This window comes from Neofelis nebulosa, chromosome 4, assembly GCF_028018385.1.
Source record: "Neofelis nebulosa isolate mNeoNeb1 chromosome 4, mNeoNeb1.pri, whole genome shotgun sequence".
NCBI classification, from domain to species: Eukaryota; Metazoa; Chordata; class Mammalia; order Carnivora; family Felidae; genus Neofelis; species Neofelis nebulosa.
In genome coordinates this window covers 65017702-65045426 of record NC_080785.1, presented here as the reverse complement: position 1 = coordinate 65045426, position 27725 = coordinate 65017702, and the positions used below count along the sequence as shown (strand labels likewise).

The 27725-nt window shown below is 36.7% G+C and overlaps 1 protein-coding gene across 3 annotated transcripts in view; it reads right to left on the bottom strand.

The window, feature by feature from the left end:
* Nucleotides 1–27725, bottom strand: part of THSD7A (thrombospondin type 1 domain containing 7A) — a 446765-nt gene that overhangs the window by 101897 nt on the left and 317143 nt on the right. For all 3 annotated transcript variants that reach the window (XM_058724979.1, XM_058724982.1, XM_058724980.1), the window contains one exon: nucleotides 565–759. In XM_058724979.1, the coding sequence (XP_058580962.1) occupies nucleotides 565–759 (195 nt within the window). The remainder of the gene's footprint in view (nucleotides 1–564; nucleotides 760–27725) is intronic.

The window sequence follows — 27725 nt, the reverse complement described above, 5'->3', positions numbered from 1 at the left end:
AGAACCTATGTTCAGTAACCTGAATGGCAGATAATACATGTAATTTTTAGTCAACCAATAGCTGTGCTAGTGTTTCTCTAAAAACAAACAAACATAAAAACCAAATAATAAAAATCCCACCTTTACTACTGAACATATATGCCTATTTATGAGAAGGTAGAATGAGATTTCAAAAGCAAAAACTGACTACTGAAATAGAGAAAAATAATCAAACCTGACATCTGGAATTTGGGGAGCCTCTTTCAGACTTCTTCCCAGGTTTACCATTTAAACTGGAAAGCAATTATTAGGAGGGTGGAAAGGCAATGTGAGTTTACTTTTAAGAGTCTTTCTTCTTTTATTAAGGATCTATTTTCAAGATTAACTTTGGGGAATGGGAGTAAGTTGCTACATATGTTAACAGATATCAAATTTCCTTGATTTCTGGGATTCTGGAAGTAGATCTCCGGAAGATTTTTGTAGAGCATCACCTCAACCAGGGAAGACAAAAAAAAAAAGGGTTGGGGGGCATGCCAACTTTTGGAAGGAATCCAAATCCCTCGTGAAGCTGGTGGCCAACCTTACCTTCATCACCGGCATAGGCCAGAATAGATCGTGCTCGTATCTGTTTCCCTTCTGTGGTTTTCCCCGAGCAGGTGTGTGAGCAGGAGGACCACGCAGACCACATGCTGAGCACACAGTCCTTTGGGCATGGGGCATAACAGGCCACAGGGATGGGGAAGATGGCATCTCTACACAGCTGTCTGTCAACTTCTTCTCCTGGGGAAGACATCACCATGAACAATCTATCATTTTTTAAATAAATGTAAAATGAGCAATTGCAACCAGATGGGCACCAAGATAAATGAGGTTATTTTGTTCTTAGTTAAAAACAAAGCTAAAACAAAGCGTACTACAGCCAGATGTTAAAAGAACACGAGGAGTAAATACATATCCTTCAGCGGAGCTTCTTTTATTATCAGAAGCTTAGGTGTGTCAATCAAGCACAGAGCTGAAAGTGTTTTTATACTACAGATACCAACCTGGTAAGTGATTTTTATATTTATAATATTAACCTTGCAATAAGGAGCATCAATGAATTATGTTCCCCTCTTTATGGCATTGCTGGAAATGAGTCATCATTTACAGATAACAACTCTATCCATAACATGTACCATATGTTCTCATGAACCAACTCAGGTATCTCTATTTGCAAACTCTCTGTTTCACAGGGAGTTTATTTTTGTATGATTGGCAACCTTTTTCTTTCATAAAAAAATATTATGTTAGTTGGCAATAGCCCAGGAAATGTGAATAATAGGGTAACACTATATGCCCACTACTTAAGGTGGGCCTGATGGGAAAGGGGGAGAAACACGACAGAGTAAGCAAATGGCAGAAGATGATATCACTCCTGTGCTGAAAACTCTTCAGAAGTTTCTTTTGCTCTTAAGATAGAGATGAGCAATTTAATACTTTATAAGACCTCAAATGACCTGGCTGTGGTTTCTCTTCCCAGCTTTATCTCACTCCACTCCCTCCCTTACCCTGGGAGCTCTACAGATTGGCACTCATTTCGTATTTGTTGAATGAATACAATGAGATATACAAAAGGCCAATGAAAAAAAAAATGTTGTTGAGGTTAATAAATGCCAAAGATAACCAAAAGAATTACAAAAAATGACCAAAATAGAAGATGAAATGAACTCTATGGCTTAGTTGGTTAATGTCAGGTGCTAATGACGTCAATGGAACAGAGTGAAACGAAACACAAACAACCAAAATTTCATCTACTATTTTGCCACAAAATATGACCATAATTCTAGCTGACTCTCAGAACGTGTGCCTTGGGCCATTATGCTTTCAGGGGAGAAAGAGTGACTGATTGTGCTATTCTTCTTTGCTGTTAGAAAAACAACTCAGAGCTGTTTGTCACTAATGGAAGGTCCGGACCATCGTGTTAATGTACAGCCTTTTATTCATATATTTGAAAAACAAGACAAAAAATCAAACATCGATTGGAAATGCCCTAACATGTTAATAGCTACTAGTTTGCAGGGCTTTAAATCATTAGACACAATCAGAAGTCAAGTGGAATGTTAACAGCCATTACTTTGCAAGGTTTTAAGTTATTAGATTTGCTCACTAGTGAGACTCACTGAAACGACAATTGGACTCATCATTATGTCGTTCATTTTTCTTTAGTTACTATGATCTGTGTGATCTCTTTTAATTCTGCTTTTATTGGCTTTAGGGTTTGGCCTATCTCCCCGTAAAACACTATGAAGACAGACTGTAGATTTATAGGTACTGAAGGTTCAGTACAAAAATCATTATAGTACAAGCCATTTAATATTCTTCAATTTACATAATAATGATGACTCTTTTTCCTAGTAGACTTTTTTTCTGAGTGCAAGAGGGGACTTGCATGTCTTATTTTCTTCATTGCCACTTTTAATGTTCCATCTACTCTCTTTTACTTTCATTTCTAGTATCGTGTGAAAAGTCAGGCAAGTTTGGGGCTACAGCCTACGGTCAGCCAGGAATTACAGTTTTATTTCTTCTCTACTAGTTACTTAATGATTTCTACTCAGAAAAATTTAACTCATTCTGCAACAATTGAACTGTGCTACATGTGTGTTATAAGATTAATTTGCATTAGCATAAATGATATATTTCTCTTTCTCATAGCATAAACTTAAGGGATGCACAATTTGAACGCTTCTTACTTTACAAGTTATTCTTTTCTTTTCTTTTCTTTTCTTTTCTTTTCTTTTCTTTTCTTTTCTTTTCTTTTCTTTTCTTTTCTTTTCTTTTTTTTTTTTTTTTGCAACCTCTGTCCGATACCTTATGTTAGCTCATTTTCATTCACCTTGTTCTGCTTAGCCAGGTGTATTTCTGGCCAGGCACAATCCTTCTAGAGTATGTCTCTTTTTTGTTTGTTTGTTTGTTTTTGAGAGTGAGAGAGGAGAGTGCTTGAGAGTACACATGCTGACATAGGAGAGGGGAGGGGCAGAGAGAGAAGGGGACAGAGGATCTGAGAGCCCTATGCGGGACTCCAACTCACAAACCCTGAGACCATCACCTAAGCCAAAGTTGGATGCTCAAGTGACTGAGCCACCTAGACAACCCCCCTTTTAGAGTACATTTTAATCCTCTGCAAAGCTATTAAGACTCACCTTGGATCAACCTCCAAGATTTCCTTAGATTTCAGCCCTTACTTCACTCTCCCCAGCTTTGCCAGGTAAGCCCCTGACCCTGATTGCTCCCAATTGCTTATCATTGTCTTGCATCCAAATAATTACATTATGTTCTAACCATTATGACCTTTTCCTCTCATCTCCTACAGATCAATCTCATCACTGCCTCAGGGCCTTGGCATTGTCTCTTCATTTTGTATGAAAATTTCAGACTTCCTCAGAGATTACTTCTCAATATTCGGGTTTTAGTTCAATTGTCTCCTTCCTGGAGGAGACTTAATCGATCATACACAAACTCACAGTGACTTCATTTTACTTTTGTTACAGCTTTAATCACCATGGGAAACTTTTAATTAATTTTTTACAAGTTTATTTTCTGACCCTACCACTAGGTTAAAAGCCCAATGAGGACAGGATCTTTCTCTCTCTTGTTATTTTATACTCAGAAACTAAAACAGTGCCTAGTACAAAACAGGCACAAAATAATCTTCCCTTAAATGAACAAATGAATTAATTTTAACCTGTTGTTATCAGGGAACAGAACGCTGGACTAGAATAACATGGATTTAAGTAAAGTATTTCTTAACTTGCCAAACATTCAAGTGCTCTAGGACTTGGTTAAAGTGTATTCAGTGGGTAGGCAACATATGCACCAGCTGCTGTTTGCTAGAGATGCAGTCTCTCAGACCCCATCCACTGAATCATTATTTGCATTTTCTAAAGATCCCCAGGTGATGTGCATGTACATAAAATCTGAGAAGCACTATTCTAGGATTTTTCTGCCTTACTCCTCTTGTGTTTTGAATAGCACCATACTGCCTCTTGAAAGGGGCAGCTACAAATACATCTGGATTACATACCTAACATCAATTGTTTCTCTGTGGAACTTCCTTTTATACTTCTCTTCATATAAGGTGTACTTAGAGGAAAACATTCATTCCGTGAATACTTACTGACTGCCCATCTTTTGTCAAGCACTGTACTATGAATATTATATACATCATCTCAGCTAATTGTCACAATGAGCTTTTTTTGAAGTATAATTGACATATAATATTGTATTAGTTTCAGGAGCACAACATAATGCTTCAATATTTGTATATATTGTGAAATATTCACCACAATAAGTCTAATTAACATATGTTTCCACATACAGTTACAATTTTCTCAAGAGATAAAGACTTTTAAAATCTACTTTCTTAGCAACTTTCAAATATGCATTACTGAATTATCAACTATAGTCACCATGTTGTACATTACATCCCCATGATTCATTTATTATGTAACTGGATTTGGACCATTCACAACAACCTTCTTTTTTTTATGCTTATTTTATTTTACTGAGAGAGAGAGAGAGGCAGAGAGAGAGGGAGACAGAATCCCACGCTGTCAGCTGAGAGCCCAACCCCACAAACTGTGAGATCATAACCTGAGCTGAAACTAAGAGTCAGATGCCTAACAGACTGAGCTGCCCAGTCATCCCTACAATGACCTTCTGATACCGATATTAACATCTAATTTTTACTTTAAAGGGAAAAAAATGAAGATCAGAAAGTTTAAGCTTACTGTTTCAAAGAGCAGAAGTTTAACTAAAGAAGCAGAGATCTTAAATGTTTTCTAGTCAACTTCTAATCTACAGTTTTTTTAGAGAGAGTGCATGTGTGCATGTGAGCTGCAGGAGGTGGGGGTGTGGAAGGGGGGAGGAGGGAGAGGGAGAGGGAGAGGGAGAGGGAGAGGGAGAGACGGAGAGAGGGAGAGAGGGAGAGAGGGAGGGAGAGAGAGAGAGAGAGAGAGAGAGGGGGGGGTGGAGAGAGAATCCTAAGCAGTTTCCATGCACAGTGAAAAGTCCAACATGGGGCTTGATCCCACGACCCTAGGATCATGACCTGAACCTAAAACAAGAGCTCAGCTGACTAAGACACCCAGACACCGTGCCAATCAACTTTTTTTTTTTTTAAGTTTATTTTTATTTTTGAGACAGAGAGAGACAGAGCATGAACGGGGGAGGGGCAGAGAGAGAGGGAGACACAGAATCGAAAGCAGGCTCCAGGCTCTGAGCCATTAGCCCAGAGCCCGACACGGGGCTCGAACTCACGGACCGCGAGATCGTGACCTGAGCCGAAGTCGGCCGCCCAACCGACTGAGCCACCCAGGCACCCCCCAATCAACTTTTTTAAGTGGCATGGTAGTACGGAGAACTTGGGATGCCAAGAGAGTTACTAATGGATGAGTCTTTATCTACAAAGATGTCAAGAAACTGGCACTCTAAATTGTTTCTCAGGGCAAAGTGAAGCATAGGTGTGGCAGTATACTGTGTCAAATACAAAGAGTATGCATGTTGACATGTCCAAGGTTACCTATTTTGGTTTATAGCCATTGAAAAAATTACAATGGATCTGTGAAAATATGAAATTATTTAGATCCTTGACTTTGGTTTTGACAGGTGCTTTAATCAACTCAATTAACTGACCACTAACTGGAACCCTTAGGAAGTGTGCTCTCTCTGTCTCTTTTAATGTTTATTTATTTTTGAGAGAGAGAGAAAGTCAGAGTACAAGCAGGAGAGGCAGAGAGAGAGGGAGACACAGAATGTGAAGCAGGCTCCAGGCTCTGAGGTGTCAGCGCAGAGCCCGATGTGGGACTCGAACCCACAAACCACGAGATCGTGACCTGAGCCAAAGTTGGATGCTTAAACTACTGAGCCACCCAGGCACCCCTGAAGTGTGCTCTTTTAAGCTCAATCTCCAGGAGCACTCCAGGCACAAGTCATCAGGGAAACACTATGGAGGAAAGAAAAGTTGGGTTTATGGCTATCACAGGTAATTCCATAATTTGTCTTTCCAGTCACTTTCTATGAGTGTAACTTCTATCTTATTGTTCATATGAAAAGCGACCCGGAAAATAAAGTCACTATTTATTAGTGCTGCAGAAAATAACTTCATCCCTCCTCTTCACATTAAAACTTGTTTTTGATTGATCAACACTATTTTAATTAGTTAAGAACTGTTTTGCATGACATTATTTCAGAGAATCTATGTACATATCCAAATATCAGGTTCATGTAAATTCTTTCCATATAGAAGAATGAAAATTTTACTGCCGAGCATTTGGGAAATTCTCTTTTTCCATATCTACTACCCTACTCTTATCACATTTTCAACTACCATATGTCCCCATTAGAGAACCTTTCGAGATTTTGATTATCTGAGTGTGCATCCAAATAAATCTGGGCAGACAGATCTAATGATCATAATAGTGAATGATGTGGTTCTACATTTCATGTAGGTGAAGACCAGTGCAACCTGGTTTGCTTTCTGTAGTCTTTCTGGGGATGATTTCTTAGCTAGGTACTAAACATGAAGTCATAAACTTTTAGAATCCTCACACTTGCCTTTGTATATTAAATATACTATATATTGTTTTTGGCATGCACTTACCAACATAAAAGTTTTAAAGGATTGGTTTATATTTATGAGACTTGTATTTTCCACCTATGAAGCTCTATATACCTTAACTAAACCTACAAAATGTATATTTCATATTTCATATGAATTATATAACACAGAAAGAAGTGAATGAACCATTGTCTACATTTAAAACTTCTGCTTTGGGGCGCCTGGGTGGCGCAGTCGGTTAAGCGTCCGACTTCAGCCAGGTCACGATCTCGCGGTCCGTGAGTTCGAGCCCCGCGTCAGGCTCTGGGCTGATGGCTCGGAGCCTGGAGCCTGTTTCCGATTCTGTGTCTCCCTCTCTCTCTGCCCCTCCCCCGTTCATGCTCTGTCTCTCTCTGTCCCAAAAATAAATAAAAAATGTTAATAAAAAAAAAAAATAAAAAAAAAAAAAATAAATAAAACTTCTGCTTTATTTTGAAGCCTTAACTAAGCTTAACTAAAGCATATCTGGCTTAAACTTATATAAACTTATATAAAATGTTGAGAAATAAAATGAATACACTTGGGTTTAGCTATTTTTACAAACTCAAAACAAGACTTCAATGTTTAAGTGGGTGCCTTCCTATCTCTTCACAAATACAGTTTTAAGAATATTTTTTAAAATAATTCATCATTTAATCAATTTAAACATGTATTTTGACATCTTTAAAGTAACCTCCAAATTTTCCCCTTGTTTGGTCTATTTCATGAAATTCACCAAACTCTTTCATGAACTCTTCTGAAATATCTCCTTTCATTCTACTGTGTTCCTATTATCAGGATAAGAGAATTGAACATCTGTTTGAAGTAATTACACTAAAAATGCATGACAATTTCCATAAAAATAAAACAAAATGAGAAGAATGATCAGACGATACACTTCTTTTTCTTAGTAAAAGTATATACTGAAAGTTTATTACATTCATTGTACTGGGGCTTAAACGGTATATAAAAGATAAATCTTGGTTTATGAAGGTTTTTATAGTTTCAAGGTTTTTATAGCTTAGGAGATGAGCAACGAACACAACATTAATACAGTAAAAATATAATTAATTATATTTTAATGTAAGGCATATACATGTTCAGCACTATTCCTTAATGTTCCTTGCATTATTCTCATTTTGTTTTAATCATAGAAATGTTCAGATTGTGATAGTTGACTTTCAACAGTCATGGTAGTACTATGTGCAATGTACCTCCAAAAGGCATTGACGAATTGAAACTTACCAATGTAATGGACCTGAGAGGGGCATAAACAGAAAGGAGACATTAAAGCAGAGAGAAACCAGACACAGAGCCAAGGTTTTTAAAAAGCACACAATTTAGAAAGCCTCTAGTACCATATTTTTGGGATAGATTTTCCTTGCCAGACTTACACAAACTCTATAGCAATTCTGAGAATTATTATTGAGTTGTTGATGTCTTTTGTATTCTTCAGAAATTATCTTAAAAATTCATATTGACTTCTGATAGTGGCATTCATTATTTGTATATTTACTTATTTATTGATAGCCAGTATAAATTCACAAAAGAAATGAGATGGGAAAAGAATGAAGTCTTGTATTTGCTTGGATCTTTTCAGAGAGCATTTTCATATAACCATCTTATCTGAACTTTATAACAACTGTAGGATATATAAGTCTGGAATCACTCTCAGCTTACTCAAGTAAAAGACCAGTGAATGGAGTCTTATAACTCTTTGTTCCTCTTGTTGAAAAGAAGCTTCCTATCTCTTCATCTTTCATGGGAAGTTTCCAAATAATTTTTAAACCCTGCTTTCCCTCACCTGTCACATCCAGGTAGTGAATCTGATTTATTCAATATACTAAGCATCACCTGACCCCATGTTTTCTTCTAGGCAATTATGTACTTTCCTCCAACCTCCTGCTGTCTCCCATTTCCCCTGCAGCCCATCACCCATTCTGACCCCCAAAATATGTTTCTAAAATGCAAACATAAGCCAACCTATTAGCTGAGGGTCAAATTCCTTAGTGGGATATAGGAAATCCTCATCTTCTGTCACTGCCTCACGTTCTCCCTACATCCTATCCAGAGAAAGCCATTTGATTCTCTAGGAACTGAAATGCTGCTCTCTCATTCCTCTGCTATTTGGTGTACAGTGTTCTCCATGTCTGCTTGCCCCACCCTCTTGCTAAGTCACTTTTTAGGACTGTAAACCTTCTCGAATTCCCCAGAGGGAGTTGTGCTCTACACTCTCTGTTCTCACAACACTGTAGACATATCATTTTAAAGACGTTTGATAATTGTTTACCTCCTCACCTTTACCTCCAATTAGCCTATGAGAACCTTCTGGTCAGGGATTTTGTCTTATTCAAAATATTTATATCTGAAGTCTTTGGTTCAGTTACTATCAAAACTAAAGAGGTTTGCAGCAAATGTTTGCTGGGTGAGGGGGGAAAATGGATTAGAAATCCCAGGACATGCTTTTCTCTTCTGAAAAGGCCACTTGTGTTTATAGATTTTCAACTTTTAGTCTATTAGACCCTGATCAAGATGGCCTTAACATTACCCTTAGCTTGTCTGAACCTGACAGGTTCATTCCTGTCTCTAGGTCCCTGACCTTCCCTTTCTTAAGACATTTATTAAAAAAAAAAAAAAAAAAAAGAAAAAAAGAAAAAAAAACTTGCAATTTTAAATTCTTTTTCTGCCCCTTTGAAATTTATGTAAATTTATTCTAATCTCTTCTCAGTCTTACAGCCCAGGAAATATCTTTCTCTAGGATTTGGGAACCATCTCTTAGACATGGAAACATCAAAGGAGATAATGCCCTGTTACCTCAGTCTTTGTAGGATAGTAGGTCTCAAACTTCTTCAATGGGAGGCAGTTAGCAAACAGACTTGGCCTACTCACTGAGAATAGTATTTGCAAACTCAGGAGTAACTGAATGTACTCAACAAACACATCCCATTCATCAGTTTCTTCCCTGTGGTCCTCAACTGCTTTCTCACTAATTCACCCAATACTTAAAAATATTCCTGCCTTTTGTTTCTTTGCAGTTGATTTCAGTTCTATTGTAATAGTTTAGAATAAAGTCTTTGAGTGCAACTCTGTTTGGTGCAGTTTTTGAAACTAATTCACATCAAATTTATTACCATAAGCTTAATTTTCGCTTTTCGTCTTAAAAAAATTCTATGTATTCACCTACTAACTTTTAAATACCTTTAAGCAATCTAGAATCTTTATACTATAATTATTTTTAGGATTTTCCTGCTCTTTCATCATCTTCTTCAAAACCTTTCCATTTCCAATAAGTGTATCTTTTATATTCTCATTATGTTTTCTTCCCTTTCATCTTTGTTGTGTTACTTGAAGTCTCTGTCTGTTTTCATTCCTTCATGGTACTGCAAAATGAATCAGGTGACCCTGAGGTAAAAAAAAAAAAAGCTGCCTTCCTTTCCCCAGCAGCATCCACTTTCCAAATCTATGTCCTGGTATGGTCATTAACACAACCTTTAACTTCATTTTTGAGATGAAGCCCATTCTAACGAAGTATAGTAACATTTGTTAGAAATAAATGATGAAAATTTTGTGCTAAATCCAATCACAACTCTGCAATTTTATGCTTCATTGAATTTTAGGTACTCCTAGTTTAAACCGTACGTGTAGGCAAACAACTATCACTACATCCATGATTTACTTTCCTAATAATTCAGGTTGAGGACTTCACTTGGGATTGGGCTGAAAAAAAGGAAAAAGGGCGTGTTTATATTTTGCAAAATCTGACATCAGGCACATGGCTTCAACTATCATGACACATTTTTTATGCATGCTCTCTATGTGTGTAATATATTAAGCATATAACTGAAAGCACATGTGTTTTGAAATAAAAATGTGAGACGTGTTTACTTAATTTCATTTAACTGAAACTAATACTTCATTTTTATGACTTTCCTGTTATCTATTTGTGTGTCTGCCTGAAAGCCCCAGACTACCCAGCCTTGTTTATTTTCAGTGACTAAAAAGTAAACTGAGACTCATGTTTTTAAAAGCACTATGGAAACTCCAGAAAATTCAAATAATAACTTTATCTCTGGCATGATTTTAAATTAAACAGTTTTATTTGTTCTTATTTCTTCCAGATTTGTTCATTGCATATTGTTATTCTAGAGATTCTAGACTAGTTCTTTCTTGCGGCTTCATTATTCTTAATTATTTTTGAGTTTGAAATTATCTACAATGTTAATTTCACCTCGTCAAAATTTACCCTTTTAGTAATGACAAGTCAAACTTCCCTGGTTCAAATTCTAGCTTTATCACCTATTAACTATGTACCTTGGAGCAAATGATTTAATTTTTTTCTAAGATTCAGTTTCATAATCTACAGATGGAGGCTAATAATAGTACTTATTTTATGGTACAGATGAGGGACCATAAGGAAAGCTGAAGGCCAAGCACAAGCTAGCATCCCCACTTCCCATCAGGGGGGATATGGTGTGATATTCCTCAAGCACTCATGACTGCCCAAGAACAAAGGAAAGGAAAGAAAACAAATGATTAACTGATAGATCACAGTCATACAGGCCATGGGTCTCCACTGGTTTACAAATGTCTTAGTAAATTATAAGAAAATGGCAATCTTATCAATAGCCTAATCTCCAGAAACCTACAGACTCAGTTTCCTAGAGTCCCTAGTATCACCCTCTCCTCCATAGTGATGTGGGGAACAAAGGTAAGAAGGAAATGGCAGATAAAATTAAGTTTCCTTATAATCTGTAGTTCAATGACAAATAGTTGAGGCAGACAGAAAAGGAACTCCCTACTGTCTTAATGTTAATACTTTGCTAGAAGGAAAAACCACCTTAGCTTGACAATAGCTAGGCCTCCAGCATCCTGTGAGTCTTCTTTAGCATATGAAAATCCCTTTGGAAACTTTCCCTAGACTTTACCTTCTCCAACTCCATAGTATATAACCAGTCTCTCCTCAGGGTCCTGGGGCAGCTCTTTCTGCCCATGGGTTCTTCCCCGTGCTTTAATAAAATCACCTTTTTGCACCAAAGATGTTTTCAAGAATTCTTTCTTGATCATTGGCTCTGAATCCTACCACCACTCCCAAACCTCATCAGTATTATTACGCATATTAAATGAGTTTTTAAAAAATTAAATTCCTAGCTCAGTGTCTGGTACATAGTTGAAAAATGTTCTCTATTTTAACAATACCATGCCCACTTTCCTCACCTCCTTTCAGTGGAGTAGCTGACCATTCCTTCCACACCGTGATAAGAACGGAGGTGCTCCACTGTGTTTCAGTCAACTTGAATTAATGTGCTTTATTATTTTCCCCTAATTCTGCTTATAAGTGGACTTGCTTACCATACCTTATAAGGTATAAGTAAGAACAATTTTACCGATCTGACTTAACAATTTGTTAAAGTGCTAAGAATGTGAGGAAATAAAGAAAACTCAGGAAAAGCCAATGTGTAATTATGAGTATTAAATGTTATAGTTCATATTTTGAAAATTATTTATAGCTGAGTTAGAGATACTTTTGGCCCTCAATAATTTTTAATTTAATTTTTTATTAAAAAAATTTTTTTTTAACATTTATTTATTTTTGAGACAGAGAGAGACAGAGCATGAATGGGGGAGGGTCAGAGAGAGGGAGACAGAATCTGAAACAGGCTCCAGGCTCTGAGCTGTCAGCACAGAGCCTGATGCGGGCTCAAATTCACAGACCGCGAGATCACGACCTGAGCTGAAGTCGGACGCTTAACCAACTGAGCCACCCAGGCGCCCCTTATTTTTTAAATTTACATCCAAATTAGTTAGCATATAGTGAAACAATGATTTCAGGAGTACATTCCTTAGTGCCCCTTACCCATTTAGCCCATCCCCCCTCCCACAACCCCTCCAGCAACCCTAAGTTTGTTCTCCATATTTATGAGTCTCTTCTGTTTTTCCCCCTGCCCTGTTTTTATATTATTTTTGTTTCCCTTCCCTTATGTTCATCTGTTTTGTCTCTTAAAGTCCTCATATGAGTGAAGTCATATGATTTTTGTCTTTCTCTGAGTAATTTCACTTAGCATAATACCCTCCAGTTCCATCCAAGTAGTTGCAATGGCAAGATTTCATTCTTTTTGATTGCCGAGTAACACTCCATTGTATATGTATACCACATCTTCTTTATCCATTTATCCACAGATGGACATTTGGGCTCCTTCCATACTTTGGCTATTGTTGATAGTGCTGCTATAAACATGGGGGTGCATGTGTCCCTTCAAAACAGCACACCTGTATCCCGTGGATAAATGCCTAGTAGTGCAATTGCTGGGTCGTAGGGTAGTTCTATTGTTAGTTTTTTGAGGAACCTCTATACTGTTTTCCAGAGTGACTGCACCAGCTTGCATTCCCAGGCCCTCAATAAAATTTTTAATTAAAAGTTAAACTACAGAATATTGAGCTCACAGCGATAAGAAGAAGTACCAAGACATGTGGCATCTTATAATGTTCTTTTAGTGCACTTTCTCTTGATGGATTAAATCATTTACATTGACTTTTCTTTTTAAATTTTGTTTTTTACTTGTTTTGAAAGAGAGAGCCCGAGCAGAGGAGGGACAGAGAGAGAGAGAGAGAGAGAGAAAGAGAGAGAGACAGGGAGAGAGAATCCCAAGCAGGGTCCACACTGTCAGTGCAAAGGCTGATGCGGGGCTCGATCTCAGGAACCATGAGATCATGACCTGAGCTGAAGTCAGACACTTAGCTGACTGAGTCACCCAGGGGCCCATACAGTGACTTAAACAGTATAAGCTAAATAGCTGCACACAATTACTTTCAGTCTTCAAGGCTTCAGCATCTTCTAGACAAGAAAAAAAAAAGCTACTTTCAGAAGTGTTATGTAGTACAATGAACTACATTACAGTACTAAACGAGTTATGTAGCAGGCTTATTTTGAAGAGTTATCAATACAATCAACAAAATAACCACATTTATTATAATCTATTGGTTTAATTAACTTTAAAAGCTTATATAAAAAGAGAGTTCCACATTAAGTATTGCAACAGAATTCCATTTACTCTATGATGGAGTACAACTCCTGTTTTGATCTCTCCAGCCTCATCCTCCCTCACACCAATGCATCTTGTGGGTTCTATCCCAGTCAGTTCCTCACGGAAGCTTGCAGGGCTCTCTTTGGATGAGCGCCCTTGGAATGGCTTTCCCTTTGTTTTGTTCTCTTTTTTTTTATTCCCCAGGTCTTGGTTTCAGGTCTTTCTCTGAGGGAGTCTCATATTTACAATCTGTCCTGCAAATTATCAACCAAAGAGTCTGCCAGCCACACTGCTGTGATTACATTACACCCTCAAATGACTACCTGTAGTTCTCCAAATCAAGCATGCATTTGTATCTGTTGTGTTTTAAGACATTCCACTAACTGCCCTCACTTGACATATCTTATCTAACAAGTCCATTTCTGGGGAAAGTTGCAACCAGACGAGGCCCAGGAAACCTTATTGCCTAGAAAAGGATGATTCTCTACATATATCAACTTTTACCACCTCTCTGTCTGCACTCCTACATTTTGGGATCTCTTACATACTCACATAAATAAAAGAAAGCATAGTTATTCTATAGATAGTTATTCAAAGATCATGGTATGCAAGCAAGTCTACAGAGTAATGGCAAAAGTATGAAGAAAAAAAAGGTAAACAGACATATATTTGGCCTTTGTAATCTTGCGAGGATTAAGAAGACCAAATGACTTAGACATATTATATTTATCCCATAAAAATATGCACCAATAATCATAGCATAAAATTTTGGTTACCAATAGAGACTGGATTGATGAGATGATTAGACATGGCACACTTTATATAAGGACACATTTTGAACACTGAAATTTGAACAGTTTTGAGGAAATGAAAGCTGAATTGGAAATGAAGAAAAGAGGCAGTAAAAAAGGTAAGAGTTTGGACTATATGGGAAGACTCTGAAGCAGAAACGAATTCAAAGAATTAATTGTCACCATTAGACTTTTCTAAGATCTTCCCCTCTGTTCTCTGATGAATCCATATAGAAACACTGTAACTTTGGACCATAAACAAACACTAGGTTGAGAGCTATAGGATATTAAGTGATAATTTCCCTTTTTTTCTTCATAGTTACAGTGGAATATCTGCTACCAAATCACAAGAAAATAATCTCAAGGAAAATGAAGTTTCAATGATGGAGGAAGTGTTTTGCTATTAATTGGTCTGAAAGCTATTTGCTTTTGTGCTGAAAACCACAAACATGTTAGGACCCCCTAGCTTATTTCATCAACAGTTAATATTTATAAAAAGCTGTTCAGGGCCATCCTGGAGTTAACAGCAATTTTAAGAGTTTGTGGTAAAAGTATATGCACCTGATACAGAAAGAGCATCATCAGTTCAATACCTGAGATAGAAAGTCTCTGTTAAAGTAATAAAAAAAAAAAAAAAAGCAAACCATGACTAATGAATATCTGCCAAAAGAAAATCTGAGAGTTCCATTAAAGGATTCATATTGTAATGATAAAGAAGGAGATGGTTAGTCTGAGATGGGTCAAAATGGAACTCAGGAAGCAGTCAACATATGTCAAAATTAAAGGACAGTGAGAACAAGAACTGGTAAAATATAGAGAAATTACTCTAGTTCCACATCTGGTAGAGGATTTTCTGAATAAACCTGTCTTTAGGTCCTGTTAGAGAACTACTCAGCTGGATCTACCAAGCGAGGTCTTAGAAATTTTCATTTACAAAAGATCCTTAAGGTAGGTGTGGGGCAGTGCAAGATGCAATATAAGAGGATCCTGAACTGACTTCCTTCCACAGATATGCCGTATCTACAGCTACATGTAGAAAAAACTCTGAAAATGACTTGAAAACTAATTGAAGACATGCTTCGCATCAAGCAAGAAAAGGGCCACATCAAAGCAGGCAGGAGAGGTAGAGTCTCATCAAACATTCTGCCTCTGACACAGCAACACACAATCAGGAGGGATTTCACAAATCTGAAACTTCTCCCTGGGGAGCAGAGTTTGTATTCCATATCAGAAATCCCAACCCTTAAGTCCTACACCTTTATATCAGATACCCCAATCCTTAAGACAGCCCCAAAACATCTGGCTTTGAAAACCAATAGGGTTTGTGTCCATGACACTTGGGTAAGGTTGCTGTGAACAGCAAGACTGCTCTTGAAGGGCTTTCATGCAGTCTCACTCGCCCCAGGGCCCAAGGCAGAATCAGCAGTTTGTAAAGCCCTCAGCCTATATGTGAAGGAGATTCACTTACTAATCTTAAAGCATCTACTGGAGGAATAGGGGCCTGGTGGATTCTCTCCAGAGATGGAGGTTTTGCCAACACCATTTTTGTACTCTCCCTGTGCCTCACTAAAGCTGGCAGGAGATGTCTTGTACTCTTCTCCTGCCTTGCTAAAGCTGGCCAGCTATATGCTGTCTACAGGAGACCCAATCAGATGTAAGGATGCATACAGACTAAAAGCGAAGCATGGAAAAAGATGTTCCATACAAATAGAAGCCAAAGGAAAGCTGGGGTAGCTATACTTGTAACAGACAAAATAGACTTTAAAACAAAGACTGTACAAAAAGCAAAGAAAAGCATTACATAATGATAAAGTTGTCAATCCAAGAAGATATAAAATTTATAAATACTTATGCAATGCACATAGGAGCACCTGATATATAAAATAAATATTCACAGACCTAAAGGAAGAGATAGATAGCAATACAGTAATAGTAAGGGACCTTAATACCCCACTTACATCAATGGATAAATCATCCACACAAAAAATAAATAAGGAAATACTGGCCTTAAATGACACATTAGACTACATGGACTTAATATATACAGAACATTCCATCCCAAACCAGCAGAATATACATTCTTGTCATGTGCACATAGAACATTCTCAAGGACAGATGACCTGTTAGGCCAAAGAAAAGTTCTTAATATTTTTTTTAAAGGAGACAGAAGTTTATTGAATACATTCCAAGGGAGCAGCAAACATGACAGTAAAGAAGAGACTGTCTGCCATGAGGTGGTGGTGAGGGGCCATAGTTGCAGGGCGAAGTGAGTAGGTATAAGAACATATGGAATTTTCCTTGAGTCTCAATAAATTTAAGAAGATTTCCTAACTACAATGGTATGAAATTAGAAAAGAACTACAAGAAGAAACCTGGAAGAATTATGAATAGGTGGAGATTAAACAACACGCTGCTGAACAGCCAATGGGTCAATGAAGAAATCAAATGAGAAATCCAAAAATATCAGGAGACAACGAAAGTGAAAAACAATATATCAAAACATATGGTTTGCAGCAAAAGCAGTTCTAATAGGGACCTTCACAGCAATAGAGTTTATACCCAAGAAAGAAGAAAAATCTCAAACAGTCTAACTATATACCTCAAGCAACTATAATGAAGCACAAAGTAAGTAGAAGGAAGGAAATGACAAAGATCAGAGAGGAAATAAATGAAAAAGAGACTAAAAAGGAACTAGAAAAAAATTAATGAAACTAAGTGCTGGTTGTTTGAAAATAACAAAGCTCACATGCCAACAACATGGATAAGTTCATAGACACACACAACCTTCTAAGACTGACCATGAAGAAACAGAAAATATGAATAGACCAATTACTAGTAAGGAGACTGAATGAGTAATCAAAAACCACCCTATAAGCAAAAGTCCAGGACCAGATGATTCACAGGTGAGTTCTACCAAACATTTAAAAAATTAATAATTTTTGTCAAAGTCTTCTAAAAATTGCAGAGATGGAAATGCCTTCAAACTCATTTTATGAGGCCAGCATTACTGATATCAAAACCAGAAAGGCCACCACACACAAAAAAGAAAATTACAGGCCAGTATCTCTGATGAGCATAGATGCAAAAATCCCCAACAAACCAAATTCAACGATACATTAAAAAGATCATACACCATGATCAAGTGGAATTTATTCCGGAGATGAAAAGATGGTTCAACATCTGTAAATCATTCAACATGATATACCACATTAACAAAATAAAGGGGGGAAAAAAACACATGATCATCTCAACAGATGCAGGAAAAGCATTTGACAAAATTCAAAATTCATGTATGATAAAAACTCTCAACAAAGTGTGTATAAAGAAGACAAACATCAGCATAATAAAGGCCATATATGATAAGCCACAGCTAACATCATACTCAATAGTGAAAAGCTAAAAGTGTTTCCTCTAAGATCAGGAACTAGACAAGTGCCACTCTTGCCACTTTTATTCAACACAGTACTGGAAGCCCTAGCCAGACCAATAAGGTAATAAAAATAAAGAAAAACCATCAAAATTGGAAAGGAATAAGTAAAACTGTCAGTATTCATGGATTACATGATTTTATATATGGAAAACCCTAAAAAGTCCACCAAAAAATTGTTAGAGCTATTAAATAAGTTCAGTAAAGTTGCAAGATACAAGATCAATATACAAAAATCTATTGCATTTCTACACAATAGCATAAAACTGTCAGAAAGAGAAATTAAGAAAGCAATCCCATTTATAATTACATCAAAAAGAATATGCTATCTAGGAATACAGTTAATCAAGGACGTGAAAAACCTGTACTGTGAAAACTATAATAGACTGTGATGGAAGAAACTGAAGGAGACACATATAAATGAAAGATGTTCCATGTAAAGGATTGGAAGAATCAATATTGTTAAAATGTGCATACAGGCCAAAGAAATCTACAGATTTAATGCAATCCTTATGAAAATTCCAATGACATTTCTCACAGAAACAGAACTAACAATCCTAAAATTTGTACGTAAACACAAAAGACGCTGAATCGCCAAAGCAATCTTGAGAAAGAACAAAGTTGGAGGTCTGATGTTCCCCGATTGCAAACTGTGTTCAAAGCTATAGTAACCAAAATAGTAGGTATTGGCATGAAAACAGACATATAGATGAATGTAATAGAATAGAGACCCTAGAAATAAACTCACATATGTGGTCGATTAATTTACAACAAAATGGGGAAGGATAGTTTTTTCAATAAATCTTGTTGGGAAAACTGGACAGCCACATACAAAGAATGAAACTATTGTCTTATATCCTATACAAATCTTAACTCAAAATGGATTGAAGACTACAGTGTAAGAACTAAAACCATAAAACTCCCAGAAGAAAACATAAGTGGTAAGCTTTTTGATATTTTACTGACAGTGATATTTTTAGATCAGACTTCATTTTCCAAAGAAGACATACACGTGGCCAATAGACACATGAAAAGATACTCAACATCACTCATCAAGGAAATGCAAATCAAAACCACAATGAGATTATCACCTTGCACCAGTCAGAATGGCTAGAATCTAAAAGACAAGAAATAATAAGTGTTGACAAGGATGTGGAGAAAAAGGAACCTTCTTGCCCTGTTGAGGTGAACGTAAATTGGTTTAGCCATTGTGAAAAGCAGTGTGGAGATTCCTCAAAAAATTAAAAATAGAGCCACTATATGATGAAGCAATTCCACTACTGGTATATATGCTCCCCCCACCCCCAAATTAAAATACTAATTCAAAAAGACATATGCATTTTCATGTTCACTGCAGCATTATACACAATAACCAAGATATGGAAACAACCTAACTGCCCATTGATGGACAAATGCATAAAGAAGATATATATATATAACAACATAATATTATTCAACCACAACATAGAGTGGGACCTTGTCATATGCAGCAACATAAGTGGAACTTGAAGACATTATATTAAGTGAAATAAGCCAGAGAAAAACAAATACCATATGATTTCACTTACATATGGAATGTAAAAACAAAACAAATAAATCAAAATGAAACAAAACCAAATTCAACAATACAGAGAAACAATACTTGTGGTTGTCAAAGGGGAAGGCGTTGTGAGGTGGGCGAAATGGTTGAAGGAGGTTAAAAGGTATAAATTCAGTTATGAAATAAATAAGTCATGGGAATGTAATTAGAGCATGTGATGAACAAATTGTCTATTTGTATACAATAGTACTATATTGTATACACTATATTGTATATTGTATATAATATTGTATATACTATATTGTCTATTGTATACAATATTGTATATACTATATTGTATATTGTACTATATTGTATATATTATATTGTATATTGTATATTTGAACATTGCTAAAAGAATAAATCTTAAAATTTCTCTTCACAAGAAAAAGAAATTTTATAACTATGTATGTGATGGATGGGATCTAGACTTGTTGTGGTGATTGTTTCACAGTGTATATAAATATTATATCATTATGTTGTATAACTGAAACTAATATAATGTTATATGTCAATTCTCCCCTCAGTTACAAAAAAAAATTCTAAACACTTCCATCACATATCTTAACACCTCTATCCCATCACATAATACCATCTCTCTCTCTCTCTCTCTCTCTCTCTCTCTCTCTGGTGAAAACATTTAAGAATTACTCTATTAAAAATTTTCACATATATAGCACAGTAATGTTTATAGTCACAATGCTGTGCATTAGGTCCCCAGAACATATTCACCTTCTAACTGGAAGTTTGTATTTTTTGTCCAATATCTTCCCATTTCCTCCACCCCCAGTTTTTGGGAAACACCATTGTATTTCTGTTTCTTCAAGTTCAGCTTCTTTAGATTTCACATATAAGTGAGATCATACAGCATTTGTCTTTCTAATTTCACTTAACATAATGCTAACACCGTGGTGACTCATATTGCAATATGTAAGTGCATCAAATAAATATCTTGTACATCTTAAAGTTACAAAATGTTATGTGTCAATTATATATCAACATAGTTGGAGGTAAAAAACAAAAAAAAAACAAAAAAAAACAAAACAAAAAAACAAATCCCTGAATGATTCTGATACATCAGTGTGTAGAAGGTATTTGATCTACTTATTCCTGATTAAATTCCAATATGTTGGAAGAAAGGGTTAATGGAACCAAATTCTCAAAATCTTATTTGTGACTAGAATTTATATAAACATATTTAATTAAAAATAAAAAGTGTTGGCCCATTGTACCATCTTAACTTATCTCAAATAACTCTTTTTGTTGTTTATCTCAAGCAATGATTGAAGCAATGATTTACGTATTTTAAGGAGACATAAGTAAATCAGAGTGGGATCATTTTTACTTCATAGTCTTCTATGAACAAAGTAATGAAGTTTTATAGTAGAGGTTTCCTAACAGAGACATTTGGGGGTAATACCTTCTAGTTTATGTTAGGGGGATTATTTAATCATGAATCAATAAAATACAATTGCTGCTCTGAAGAATACATACACACACACACACCCTTAAATCAATACACACATAATATAATTTGATCCAAAATCTAAAAGCAATAATACATCGTGGAATGTACATTTGTGGGAATTTTGCTCTTACAGGAGTAAATATATTCTAAAATTGAAAAGTAACTAGATTAGGCTAAAGATACTGTACAATTTTCTCATGTAACTATGGTGGTGCTGTTCCTTTGGCAGGGATGCTGATTTTTAAAAAGAAACCAATTGCATCTGTGCAGATGGGTGGGTCAGTGTGAGTGCCTTGTGTTTGTGAACATTTTGTTAAATACTATGAATAAAATCCCTGGGTGCAATCAACAACTGACTTACAAGTCCTGTCCTCTTAATTTTCAGTGTTCTCATCATAATTCAAAAGTAGATAAAGTAAAACAAACAAACAAAAAACCCAGTGCAATTGAGTCTTAAACTTCTTCCCAATACGGATCTACTTACACATGTAATTCAAGGTAAGATGACCTAACATATTTCTTCAATGTTTCTTTTCTCTCTCTCTCTCTCTTTTTAACTTTATTTATTTATTTTTTCTTTTTTTTTTTTTTTTTTTTTTTTTTTTTTTTGGGACAGAGAGAGACAGAGCATGAACGGGGGAGGGGCAGAGAGAGAGGGAGACACAGAATCGGAAACAGGCTCCAGGCTCCGAGCCATCGGCCCAGAGCCTGACGCGGGGCTCGAACTCACGGACCGCGAGATCGTGACCTGGCTGAAGTCGGACGCTTAACCGACTGCGCCACCCAGGCGCCCCTATTTATTTATTTTTGAGAGAAGGCAGGGAGAGGTAGAGAGAAAGGGAGAGAGGGAGAGGGAGAGGGAGAGAGACAGAGAGAGAGAGAGAGACAGAGCGAGACAGAGAGAGAATTCCAAGCGGGCTCTCAGCTGGACCTCACACTGTAAGATCATGACCTAAGCCGAAATCAGGAGTTGGAGGCTTAACTGACTGAGCTACCCAGATGTCCCTTTGATGTTCCTTTTCTGTTTAAAAATCTATGATAGTTTTACGCTATTACATAAAAAGAAAGGAAATACTTTTAAATACCAACTACGTGCCAAGCAAATGATCATCATAGCAAGTCAAGAGGTGAATATTTTTTTAAATCACATCTTGCACATTTGAAATAGAGAATCAAATAGCTTTCCACCCGTTGCCCCAAGTCATCTGCTACTTAATGGTAGATGCGGGATTTCAAGCCCATATTCCTAGCTTCCTAAGCTCATATTCTCTCCATCATAACATGATACATTTCAGGCACAAGCATCTGGCAGGTACTTGATTAAAACCTGGCAAAATAAGTGGGTGTATATTTTACCTTCATCTATGTACTACAACACCTTCCAAAAGACACTTTGTTCTTTCCTTTTGGAACCTAACCTACCCCTAAAATGTACCAAATGTATGTAGGATATTATATTCTGGAAATCATAAATAGTATAAATTTGAGAAATTTACACAGTACAGGTAAAACTTTTTCATAACTGGATATTTAATTTCTTTGGGGGATTACTCTTCTATGCAGTATAATTGTTTCTGGCATTTCAGCAATGCATTTATGAGCAACTTGACCTTTGATACATTTTTCTTTTCAAACTTATAGCTTGATAAATTTCCAGAAACATTACATTCAGGAGAGTTGAAAGAAGCAAAACAAAACAACCAGAATAACTCTGGGTTACAAAACAATGCTTTTTCAGATGAAATTATATTTGATTTTTTTACTTTGATTTTATTTTGATTTATTTTTAACACCCTCCATATATACGCTGTTTTCCATTGTACCTTCATAATCTGTGGTTCAGAATATATGCAATACTTAGGTAAGCAAGCTTCTGGGAGGCATTGGCCCTGTATGCTCATGAGGATATATGTTAAAAAAAAGCAAATAAATAAAGAAGAGGAAAAGATAGCACCTATGCATGTGAACTCCTTTGCTAAAAATCAGTTTGAATACTAGGGAAACCATGCTCACATTCACTTATAAACTGGCAGCTCTCTTACTCCCCAATTCTATAGTAGCCGCTAAACTGTATTATTGAAGACAACATAAAATCAATTTGAATACTATCTATTGTCAAACCATATCTTCAAGCATTGTATGCCAAGATAATGTTCTCTAGAAGCCGTGAAAAAAAATCAAAACCATTACTGAATTAGAGAAATCTTAAAAAGTGCTCGGCTTAGGTGTACATTCGAAAGATGGAACGGAGGCTGCCTATTTGATCAAACAAGGAGAGAAGATGCAGGCAGAATGAATTCCATAGCTAATGTGCTGAGACTTTTGAAGTCTTTACCCTGAGGGCAGGAATAATAAGCTACTCTGCTTGGGTTTGGATGGACTTACAAAGCCAGAGGGAAAATGGATGAGATGGAATAGACAGAATCGAAATAATAGGGGATTTGGGGAGTTAAGATGTTTAGACAAGTTAAGTTAGTAGAAAATCAGTGCAAAGAATAACAATAGAGACCCAAAGAGGAGAATCGTGTCAGCTTTTCTTGAAGATCATAAATTTTTTAAGTGATAAAATTCCAGTGAGTCAGAAGGATGAAGAAATGGCTACATTCTTATGTGAATATCATGCTTCTGCTTTCCAGTCTACAAAACGTAAACATAAAAATCACAGTCTGGAACTGATAATTGCTGCCATTTATGAGCATTGCTATGTGTTAGGCACTGCTTTACAGGTTTTAACTGATGTAATTCTCCAACAATCCTATGAGATGGACACAATTATTATACCCACATTCCAGAGAAGGAAACTAAGGCAAGGAAGCTGAGTAATGCGGCTAAGGTTACACTAGGCTGTGTTTCTTACTAGCGTGAGTGACCTGACTGATTTAACTACCCTATTGTGCGATTCTCTGACAGAACACTCTTCTGCGCCTATCCTCAGAGAGATGTGGAAAGTACAGATGTGTGGAGATCTAGTGTAAAGATTAGGAAACGAAGCCCGCAGAAAAGACAAGACTTGCTCAAGGTCACACTGTAAATTAACAACAGAGTTGGGTTTCCAAGACTAATCCAGGGACCAAATGGACTTGCAGTTTAGGGATGGAACATTTGTTATTTTCTCATGTATAAGGCCATCACAGAGACTACCTCACAGCATCGTGCTCAATTATCTGATGTACCAAGAAAACACAAATAAATGACCCTTCTCTCAAGGGCCCAGATACTTATGCTATGTAAACTGCTTACAGTCATCTTGAGAAGCACTGAAAATTGTCTCGTTTTTACAAGGAAACTGTACAGATCAAATATAAAAGCAGGAAATCTCACTCAAACATGCACAATGTTAAAAACATACAATGGGATTTTTCTTGAAAGCGAAACCAAACAAACCAAGACATTTGGCCAGCCCAGAGCAAAGCTGAAGTCAACAGCTCGGGGCGGAAAAGATAACAATGCTATAGGCCTTATAATAACAATCACTGAATCTATGTAAATAAAGGTACCTAAGCTAAACAGTAGTGAGACTTCAAGACAGAAGACAACAGAGGTGCCATGAGCCCAGAAATTAAATATCCAAAATAAATTAATAAGGTAATTTTAATGGATATAGATCTGCTGACATAGGCAAGATGTTCTAAGTACATCTCCCAAGGTTTAAAAATAAATGGTATTGATAATAAATCACCAATTCCACTTCACTAGGAGACATTAGAAATAAGGTACTTCCTAAGAAAGCAGTTCAAACAAAGTCAGTTTTCCTAATCCACAACTGTTTCAAAATTAGCATGGACAACACTGATCATCCTTTTGGTAAACACATCTTTTGTAGTACCAGGCGATGTCAAAATCTTCAATACTTATGAGCACCTTCTGTTCAGAAAAGGTTTATCTTTGTTTTATGTAGGAGGGACCTAGTCAGACTGCTACTGATGCAGGCATGTTTCAGAGCCCCTGACTGTCAACTCAACTATGGGTATCACATGCCCATTTGGTTCAATGGGCAGTTAAGTGGGTTTGATAGGGATATCATTGCCTAGGAAAAGTCTTGAATTTATGAAACTTTAGAGGATAACAAAATTCAATTACACTTTGAAAGAAAGTAGAACTGAGTATCCTCAATACCAGAGGATTAAAATACATTGATAAAAGGAAATAATTAAAATTCTGAGGCTCATTTCATCAGCTATCCTAATTCTTCTGCTTAAATTGTCTTTCAAATAAATGGTCACTAATTCCAAACATCCATTTCTAATATTTGATATGAGAGGCTAATTTCCTTTTTCCTTTTCAATTTAAAGTAGTAATAATTTAGGTATTCAAAAGAATTCAGCTAAAACTTACATTTTTTGAAAACTAACATTACATTTTAAAGGAACTTTATTTTTTTTCAATTCAAAGATTTGAGTAGGATACTTCAAGGATAGAAAGCAAAGTAGTTCGGGGCACCTGGGTGGCTCAGTCAGTTAAGTGTCCAACTTCAGCTCAGGTCATGATCTCACAGTTCGTGGGTTCGAGCCCCATGTGGGGATCTGTGGTGATAGCTCAGAGCCTGGAGCCTGTTTCGGATTCTGTCTGTCTCTCTCTCTGTCCCTCCTCCACTCTCACTGTGTGTCTCTCTCTCAAAAATAAATAAATATTATTTTTTTTTTAATTTAAAAAAAGGCAGCAAAGTAGTTCTTGCACTTGAATTGGGGAGAAAAGCTTGGCCATGGATCGAAGCACCAAAATTAAAAGTGGGCATTTCGAACATACATTTGAGGCAAAAAAAATCAAATGCACTAGACCATTTATAAAATAAAAAGCCTTACAATTGAGGGAGAATCATCTTTTCCCATCAGAGTAAAAAAACCCAGGAATTTATATAACACTGGCATGTTCAGTGAATAGGGTTATGGGAAATTTTACATGGTTAAAAGTGAGCTAAGGATTCAGGGGCATCTAGGTGGCTCAGTTGGTTAAGCATCTCTTGATTTCAGCTTAGGTCATGATCTCATGGTTCGTGGGTTTGAGCCCCACATCGGGCTCTGTGCTGACAGCTCAGAGCCTGGAGCCTGCTTCAGAGTCTGTGTCTCCTCCTCTCTCTGCCCCTCCCCTGCTCATGCTCTGTCTCTCTCAAAAATAAATAAACATTAAAAAAAGTTTAAAAAGTTAAAAAAAAAAAAAAAAAAAAAGAAGGTCCTCGATCACAGGCACAGGTCCGGAAGCAGGATTAAAGCAGAGATATCAGCGCATACAGATAATTTAAGTTTCTGAAGAGGCACTATGACGTTTTGATTTTTTTAAGTTTTTCTGTTAAGTAGATATTTTCTTAGCAGAGAGAAAGCATTTTACTACTAATTATAAGGACTCCCCTGGATTCATATGGCTATTAATTACATTTGTTTCACCTATAACCTGATTATTTCATTACTGATTTGGCTCCGTTCTAGGTGCCAGCTTCTACTCTTGTTCTTTTCCACTCAGCAGCTGGAACAATCCTCTTAAAACAGAATTCAGGTTCCATCATTCATTTGCTGAAACTTCCCACTGGCTTCTGATTAACACGGGATTCTTTCCCAACTCCCAAAAGGCCTCTACAATCTGGTTCTTGGCTGCCTCGACCCTTTTTCTGTTGCCTCACTCTGTTTCAGCCACACTGGCCTTTGTGATCCATGCTCCTGGACAGCTTCTCCTGACCGGGCTCTTCTTCTGGATTTGTTACTTTTCTCTCTGGTATGTGCTTTGCTTGGTCCCTCGTGACAAGTCTCTGATCTTTCCCTGAGACAGGCCTTGCCTGACCATTCTCACTAAAATACTTTTCTCCCCACTCATAGCCTCCATCACTACACCTTCTTTGTTTTCGCTTCAAGGTACCTGTTACAATTTTTTCCATTGATGCATTGTATCTTTTTGTGTGTTTCTGTTCTGTCTCTTTCCTTTAGAATGCATGGACTACCAAATCAGGGATATTACCTGTTCACCTCTCACTGCAATACCTCTAAGGATCAAAAAAGGATTGGGCAGAAGGTACAAGCTTATTAAACATATGCTGAGTAAATAAATGAATATACCTGACAAGGCACCTATAGTAAGGAACAAGAAAAAGACAGCCTAATTAAAAAATGGTCAAAGGACTGTAGAGGCATTTCTCCAAAAAAATATACAAATTTCCAACAAGCACATGAAAAAGATGCTTAATTTAACAGCATTGGCATAGGGAAATGCAAATAAGTTCACGATGAGATACCACTTCACACTCCCAACGATAGTCATGATACAAAAAGGGGACAAGAACAGGTGTCTTGGAGGAGGTAGATGCACAGAAACCCTCACACACTGCAGGTAGGCACATAAAATTGTGCAGCCTGTGGAAACTCCATAAAACTGAGCAAAACAGTTTAGCTATCCCTCAAAAGGTTAAAATAGAACTACCATATGGCCCTGAAATTCTACTCCTTGGTATATATGCTCAAGAGAATTGAGAGCATATATGTACATAAAAACTTGCATACAGCAAATTCACAGCAGCACTGTTCACAGTAGTCAGGTGGAAACATCTAAATGTCCATGAAGAAATGAGTGGGGGGATATGGAATATTACTCACACATTAAAAAGGGATGAAGTACTAATACATGCTGTAATGTAGATGAATTCCGAAAACATCATGCTAAGTCAAAGAATCATACGATCCTATCATGTGATTCCATTTTTGGAAATATTCAGAATAGGTAAATTGATAGAGACAGAAGGCAGATCGGTGGTCATCATGGTCTGGGGGCGATAAGGACACAGGGAGTGACTGCTTAATGGCTATAGGGTATTTTTTGGGGGTGATGAAATGTTTTAGAAATAGAAATGGTGGTTGTACAACA